Raw genomic sequence first — 8,519 nt, 5'->3', positions numbered from 1 at the left:
CAACATGACCTCCCAACTCCTGTACTCAATACGCTGACCAATAAAGGAAAGCATACCAGACGCCTTCTTCACTATTCTATCTACCTGTGACTCCACTTTCAAGGAGCTATGAACCTGCACTCCAAGGTCTCTTTGTTCAGCAACACTCCCTAGGACCTTACCATTAAGTGTATAAGTCCTGCTAAGATTTGCTTTCCCAAAATGCAGCACCTCTCATTTATCTGAATTAAACTCCATCTGCCACTTCTCAGCCCATTGGCCCATCTGGTCCAGATCCTGTTGTAATCTGAGGTAACACTCTTCGTTGTCCACTACACCTCCAATTTTGGTGTCATCTGCTTGTTCTAACTATCTTTCAATTGAGGAAGTTTATACCAGTAGTTACCTGATGGCTAGTTCCGTGCAATCATTCTGGTGGCTACCAAAGACCTGCATTTCCAATAATGAGAGAGCTGTCCCTGCTGCATTTGTGCAGCTTCTAGCAGCTGGAGCAAGAGTGGCTGGTATAAAGTAGTTGAAGCAAATGATGTATGCACATATGTTGCAAGGAAGCTACATATTGCAAATGCGGTGTTTAAAACTCAAATCGATCACTTAAAAAGACAATATAGCCTGAGAAACCTGTGTGAAGTCAGGCAACACTTAAAAAGAAAAACCTTTAATGTATCAGGCCTAACTTTCAAAGGAGAGTTGGGTAGTATTTAAAAACTTGTATGGATCTGGGATACGGAGTGAGGCAAATTGAATAACTGTTAAAGAAACAGAAGAGATGCATTGGACCTGTTGGTGACCTGGAATATATGGTTCTATGATTTGTGGACGCTCAGTTACCCAAAATGTCAATGTTTTCCATTTCCTTACATGTACTGATTGTTTTTCAGCCTCTTCTATCACTGTTTCACCTGCTCCCTTGGATAGAAACTTGGAGCTGGCTGGGGAGATTATGGGGCAATACTTGATAGATAAAAGTTGCAAATGACTTGTTGCACTTTCACTGGTAGGATGAATTGAAGCGAAGGTCAGTGTCTCTGGATGACACACCACGGGGCAGCTGGGCCTCCAGTATCTTTGACCTGAAGAACTCAACTGCTGACTTGCTGCTTCCCAGCCTCCTAGAACGCACAGCCCCTGAAGAAGTGGATAGACGCAATGGGGAGCAGAGGAAAGAGAATAGACATCGGGAAGTGTTGGCACTCTTTCCACCACCAGATGAGGTAAATCAGCTGCTTTATGTAATATGATGATGTAATGCAGCATTTACAGGCATTGAGAATGGTCCATCCTCTACAGCGTCAGTCCCTTTAGAAATCTGCTACCAGGTTTGCTGACGATTGCTAATAGCATAGTGGAACCAGATTTAGTAGCAACATTCCAGAGGATGTTGGACAAATGTTTTGTTGTACAAAACTTTTGTTAGATAAAAATTACAGGGATACAGGACATGGTGGGATTGGATTGCTCTTCAGAAGAAGTCGGGAGTGGGTGGTATATTGATAGACTGAATAGCAGGCCTCCTGTGTAATGCTGTTCTGGGATCTTATAAAATTGTCGTGTTGCAGGCACATTTTATCTCCCTGTACTGAAGGCAATAGTTTCAGATTTATGGTCATCAGCCTTCAATTAGCTCATCCTTCACATGTGGCACAGATACCAAAGGTCAGCTGCTTAGTTTGTTATTTCAAAAACATACTTTATTCATAAAAAACATATATAAGTACATATAAAGGTTCTTAGTCAGTTCTGTACTGTCTTTGCAGGCAGAAATAAAACCAAACTTGGAATTTTGGCATTTCTCAGAGCTTCTCTACAGTTACAAACAAAATATTTTCCAGTTATGCAGGTGACTATTTATGTTCATTTTGAGGCACTGAGCGTGTCTGTCAGCTGAACAGACCTTGGTTAAACTTTGGCAGAAAGACCTTAGATCGTGGTCTTTCCCCACCGTGCCTTGACAGCAGCTGCTTCAAGCTTTAGCGCATCCCTCAGCAGTCTTGAACATTGGAATGCATCCACATGGTCAAGGTCAACTCTTTATATTGGAAGACCAGCAAGTTTGAGCAGGCCAGAGAATGCTTTTCACCCAGCTGATGGTCTTCCAGGTGTAGTCGCATTCAGCAGTGAGACTTGTCGCCAATTTCTAATTTCCTGTCTCGCCCCCCTTCCACTCATAGGTGATACCCTTCCTCATGGATTTGCACATGCTACCTGCCAGAAGTATGCTGTTGTATACCTCCAGCATGTCCTGGCTAATCAAGTCTCACAGAGCTGAATACAATTTGGCTGCTAAGTTGTTGCCCCTGGGAGTTTTATTTTTTAAAGGAACTTGAGGACCTCAGTCAGCTCATCAAGGGATAATGGCTGGTCCAGCCTCTCCCACGTGCTGTCGCCTAAGACCTCCACGATAGAGGACAGGAATGACTGGGAGGCTGCACTCTCTGTGGGCTTCATGTCATACAATCTGGGATAAAAGGATTTACTGATCCTCAGGATGTCAGACTGAGATGATGTTGCCGAGCCAGACTGCTGAGCATAGTGCTCCCCTTGAGCAACTTCTAGAAGAAGAGATGCGAGTATATCTCATCCTGCTCTACAGTGTGGACCCCAGATTGGAAGATCATCTCAGAGGCCTCCAAGGCAAAGAGCAAGGCTTCTGGTTCTTCAGCTTCTGAAAATCGTCTTTGACATCAAGCACCATTCTATGCAGAAGGAGTAGGTTCTGCATGCTTTTCTGGAGGTTTGACTATTTTACTGATTTCTCTCACCTTCTGAACACCTTTTTGAGGATGAAAAACCTCTTTATGTTCCCCTTGATTGTTTCTCGCCAATCCGCTGGAGACTCTAAGAAAGGTTTCACAGTTCTTCAACCTTTATTCCCTTTTGAGCTCCTCCAGTGTGTTCTGGGGCCAACAATTTCACGTTCAGCTTCCACGTTCCCTTGCCAGCCTGCTGGTCATTCTGTATGTGACAGCCCATGCGATGCAGTACTTAGAGAAGAACACCGGTTTGATGTCAGTGGACCTGACTGAAAATGCTCGGGAAATAAACAGGACTTCTATCCTTGAGCAGATAGACCCGTCTGGCTGTGACCAGGTCTGTCTTTGCTGCACTCCATCTGCTGGGGTGATGAAGACATCATGCAGCTTGGTGACTTTAATTGTTTCCATCAGGAATGTGGACATAACGTCTAATTTGTTGCCTGCCCCTCTGGCACATACATCTGCATCAGTGATGCAGTTGAAGTCTCCGGCCAGAATGACAGCCTGGGACATGGACTGTAGCAGTGGGAGCTGCTGAAGGATGGCCAGACACTAACTGTTTTCATGAAATGTTCCTTGTTCTAGTTCTGTTCTTGCTGTCGCCCACAACTCTTTCTCTGATATATTGATGATATCATTGGTGCTGCTTCCCTCTCTCATCCAGAATTGGAAGAGTTTATTGCTATCTCTCTCTCTTTCTTTTGCGCGCGCGCACACTTTCTCCTTCATCCAGTCCATCTCTGACTCCTGCTTTCCCTTCCTTGACATCTCTGTTTCCATTTCTGGGAATAGGTTGGCCACCAACAAACTCTAATTACTCCCCTAATTGCCATGACAATATACCCTCGCAACTTGCTTCCAGTAAAGACTATATTCCATTCTCCCAGTTCGTCCGTGTCCATGGCATCTGTTCCCGTGATGCCAGTTTCCGCAGGGGATGCTTCAGAAATGTACACCTTTTTCCTCGACTGAGGATTCCCCACTACTGTGGACTGGGACTTGGCACTTGTGGTAGTCATAGCTCCCATTGGCTGGACACTGAATTGGTCTTACGATAAAGCCAGCAGAAAGATCGACCAATCACAGCTGCACTGGTGATCTTTCAATCTACAATCACAATCCAACGATCTTAAAATCCTCTGATTACTTGCTACTTGGAACTTGCACTTGGTTTGAGCCAAAAGGACATCATAGTGGAGCGCATGGCTAGCATTGACTTACATCTGGGAATCAGTTAGTGATTGGGAGCTGAAGTGCTTAACAAAGTAGCATCAACCTAAGCAAAAGCTCCAACTGCATTATTGTCACCACCACCACTAACAGTGATTTGCATTGCCCTTGCTGGGCTTTTCATGGTCTCTTTGCCAGTCTCTGTGGCGCAATTGGTCAGCATGTGCGGCTGTTAACCCAAAGGTTGGTGGTTCGAGACCATCCAGGGACGGAGCAATTGCTGTTCTCACTTGGGACGGCATGGTGGCTCAGTGGTTAGCACTGCTGCCTCACAGCGGCAGGGACCTGGGATCGATTCCAGTCTCAGGCGACTGTCTGTGAGGACTTTGCACATTCTCCCCATGTCTGCGTGGGTTTTCTCTGGGTCTTCCAATCCAAATATGTGCAGGTTAGGGTGAATTGGCCATGCTAAATTGCCCATTGTGTTCAGGGCTCTGTAGGCTAGGTGCATTAGTCAGGGTAAATGTTGAATAATAGGTGCAGGGGAATGTGTCGGTGTGGACTTGTTGGGCCAAATGGCCTGTTTCCACACTGTAGAGATTCCATTTCTAATTCTAAATGTATTCAAGTGGAAACATGGGTAATGTATTCAAGTGGAAACATGGGTGATGTATTTGTGCTTAATAAATGAAAAAATAGCCCAGGAGATTTGGTGATGAGGGAGAAAAACACACTTATTGTATGTCACAGCTCATCTGGATATTAAAGAGTAAAAAAGATTTGCACAAAAGCAGGTTGTTATTAAAATCTTCCTGGCCAACATGGCTGACTTTCACACTGGTCTATATACTTGCCCACTGAACCATCAGAGATTTTTGCTACCATCAAGTCCCACTTGCAAGTAGGTAATCTCCTGTTAATTTATTTTAATGCACTTGTACTACATCAGACCACACTACTCCATCTGAAGCCCTGTTGTAATGTGAATATCCTTCAAAATTCATTGCTATTCTCCCCTAGTTTCACGAGAAAGATCCTATCCCTCTTCTAAGGATTGGAGAAGAGCTTAGGTTTCGTTCCAAGCCAGGCCTCAAACCTGATTTCAGCCAAGGCGTGGGAAAGTGCAGATTGCTGGTGAGGTGCAACTTAACTGGAGCAGCAGGAGGAGGAACAAGACTCTGGTAGTTAGTTTACATGGAGTAGAGTCATGAATCTCTCACCCAGGGTATGGCCTAGTTGTAAAATCAGGAATGATGAAGGAAACTGAAACCATCAAAAGTACCACTTCTTAAACTGCTTTGCAGAACTTTGAGTTTTGTTTTGTTTTGTTGCCATCTGATACTTGGTATCATACATTATACAACATCACCTTTACAGAAACGTTGACCAGGGCATATTTGCCCTGAATCCCATTTTCAAAGTATTTATAATCCCAAGTTCCTCAATTGCTGTCTGTAATACTGGGTGTTTTGGCACCATCTTGTGGACGAAATAGTTTTTTTCTGTGTATTTGAAGACCATTTGTGAAATCTGCCACATGCAAGGAGTGAAGGGGCTCCAACAATGAAGTTAGTCTGATTAAAAATATCTTGAAACTTGGCAAAGGAACCTTCTAACTATCATTTCAGGATGTTTGGTCCCCACACCTCAGGAAGGACATACTGGCACTGGAACGTGTCCAGCGGAGATTCACACGGATGATCCCTGGAATGACAGGTCTAACATATGAGGAACGGCTGAGGATACTGGGATTGTATTCGTTGGAGTTTAGAAGATTAAGGGGAGACTTAATAGAGACATACAAAATAATACATGGCTTGGAAAAGGTAGATGCTAGGAAATTGTTTCAGTTAAACGAAGAGACTAGGACCCGTGGACACAGCCTTAGAATTAGACGGGGTCATTTCAGAACAGAAAAGCGGAGACATTTCTTCAGCCAGAGAGTGGTGGGCCTGTGGAATTCATTGCCACGGAGTGCAGTGGAAGCCGGCACGCTAAATGTCTTCAAGGCCGAGATTGATAGATTCTTGTTGTCTAGAGGAATTAAGGACTACGGGGAGAACGCTGGTAAGTGGAGCTGAAATGCGCATCAGCCATGATTGAATGGCGGAGTGGACTCGATGGGCCGAATGGCCTTACGTCCACTCCTATGTCTTATGGTCTTGTTACAGTGACTGTACTACCACAGAAAAACCAGATATTTTGATGGGTATTTTTTGCTGGGCCACAAGTGGAGCTGCTAAAACCTGAACACGAACCTTCTTCCCTCAGTTCCTGTTAGTTCGAGTGAAGCCATATTTCTCCATGCTTGGTGCTTTCAAAATAACTGCAAACCACAATGCAGAAAACTGTGATTTCATTTAAGAAACAGTTGCAGAAAGTGACATGGTGATGTGTACCCTCTGATGGAATCTTGTCGTTGACATCTGGCATATTTAGAAGCTGGCATGTTGACTGGAGTCTTTGCCAAAGCACTCATAAGTCTGTTGAAGACTAGTACATCTTCTGGATGGTCTCAATCTAGTAGATATATAACAACTTGGCTGAGAGATTTTGTTATTTCTGTGTATGTAAATTTTGCTGTTGGATGATGATTTGGCGCAATAAACATAAAAGGTACGGTTGCCGTAGACCCAGAGGATAGCAGGGGCTGCTGTTCAAGAGAAATGACCCATGGTGGTTTAAACTGAGGGTCTCCTTGGGCAGGGGACGAGGTCAAGAAGCTGGGACACTTGATTGGCACAGGAATTGAACCTGTGCTTTTGGTGTCACTTTGCATTGCAAGCTAGTTGTCCAGCTGATTGAGCTAACCAACCCTCTTACTATCTGCACAATACAAGCCCTATGTAATGGATAGATACTTAAACTTACAGCTGCCATTCCGCTGATTAGTGTAACTGTCCATTTTGTGATCTGCACTTGCCATTTTGCTCATTGGATTTGTTGAGCCTAGAACTCAGCTCTCTTGAAATTGATCTAAGCATTGATGATTAAAAGCTTGTCAACAATTACATCAAGTCCTTCTGGTTGTCAAAGGTTGCTGAATGCATAATTATGCGATAGTGCTGGCCTTAGTATCCAAATAGAATTTGCACTTAGCAACAGGTAATAGATGTGGGCATGTTTTCCACAGGTGTTTCTGCCAAGACACATTAATTGTATTTTTCCACTCGCAGGATGAAGCGATTGAACGATGCACCATTCCTGAAGTCCCAAAAGAACATTTTGGACAAAGAATTCTTGTAAAATGCCTGTCATTGAAGTAAGTAGAGCCTCTTTACAGCTTAGAAGTAATTGTCACATTCTCCCACAGTGTGTAGGACACAAAATGGGAATATGTACATATTAACCTGTGGAATGTGATATTGCAGATGGGCTTGGGTGTTGTTTAATAAGCAGTGTAAACATTTCAATGTATCAGAAATCTGACTCAAAAGTCAGGATGTTGTTGTGATAATTCACCCAGGATTCAATCAGACAATTCTTCAGACTGCTCAATTTTTTTTTAACTTTCCCAATTATGTTATAATGTTAACCAAATAGACTATATAAGTTGCCTCCTTCATTTGCACGACTGAACATACCATATTCAGCAGTTGTTTGGATGTGAACTCAGCGCACTGCAGGTTAATAGGTTTTTTTTCGGTTTGGGTCATTGAGGGAGCAATCAACCCTGCCTTTTGCCAGTGGTCACATTTGAACTTCAGAACTTTCTGCGTAGTGAATAGAATGAGGCTCTTCGCCTATTCTTTTGTACTGAATTGCTTTTGAACAAGTCAAGCCATGTAAGTTGAGAATTTTTACAGTTATTCCTCTTTCCTCTGAGTATCTACTCTAGCTCAGTCGCAAGTAAGCCCATTGATTTCTTTTCATGAATGTTGTGTTGTGTCAGTATTTGGATTAGTTTCCACTTTTTATCACTAATGTTGGCATTATTCAATAAAATAATTCAAAGAACTGAGGATGCTGGAGATCTGAAACAAGCACAGACATTGCTGGAGAATCTCTGCAGGTCTGGCAGTATCTTTGGGTAGAAAACAGAGTTTCAAGTCAGTGACTCTTCTTCATAACAGCAAAGGAATGTGGTATTTATGCTGAAGATTGGTGATGAGTGGGGGTGAGTAGGAGGAAGAGAGGTGAGCCCGGAAAGAAAGGTTTTAAATCGGTAGGCAGACAGGGATTGTTGATATTAAGCCAGGATTGAAAAGAAGCTGAATAATTGATAGTGAGAGCTGAATAAGAGCGAACATATAGGCTGTTCTGAAAGCAATCCATGTAATGTGGTAGTAGATCTAAGCATAGGTGAAAATTTGTTGGCTGTGCTGAAAACTGCCCATATCACAACAGGAGCAGGGTGCGGGGGTGAGTAAAAACATGGAACAAGTTAATCAGGCTCTAAAGTTTTTGAGTTCAGTGTTGAGTCTGCAAGGTTACAGGATCCCCAAGCAAAAGATTGATGAACAATCTTTGCTGGAGCAACTCAGCAGACCTGAAAAATGTGCTGGAAAAACGCAGCAGGCCAGGCAGCATCTGAGGAGCAGGAGAATCGACATTTCTGGCATAAGCCCTTCTTCAGGAATGAGGCTGGTGTGC

At 43.4% G+C, this 8,519-nt stretch overlaps 1 protein-coding gene across 8 annotated transcripts in view; it reads left to right on the top strand.

Annotated features, from left to right (window-relative positions):
* The window catches only part of LOC122552212 (dedicator of cytokinesis protein 7-like), a 177,635-nt gene that overhangs the window by 62,975 nt on the left and 106,141 nt on the right, over nucleotides 1-8,519 (top strand). For all 8 annotated transcript variants that reach the window (XM_043694839.1, XM_043694843.1, XM_043694838.1 and 5 more), the window contains exons 6-7: nucleotides 1,002-1,214; nucleotides 7,103-7,188. In XM_043694839.1, the coding sequence (XP_043550774.1) occupies nucleotides 1,002-1,214; nucleotides 7,103-7,188 (299 nt within the window). The remainder of the gene's footprint in view (nucleotides 1-1,001; nucleotides 1,215-7,102; nucleotides 7,189-8,519) is intronic.

This window comes from Chiloscyllium plagiosum, chromosome 8, assembly GCF_004010195.1.
Source record: "Chiloscyllium plagiosum isolate BGI_BamShark_2017 chromosome 8, ASM401019v2, whole genome shotgun sequence".
Taxonomy (NCBI): Eukaryota; Metazoa; Chordata; class Chondrichthyes; order Orectolobiformes; family Hemiscylliidae; genus Chiloscyllium; species Chiloscyllium plagiosum.
The sequence above is the reverse complement of the archived record's forward strand: the minus strand, read 5'-3'. Positions and strand labels throughout refer to the sequence as shown.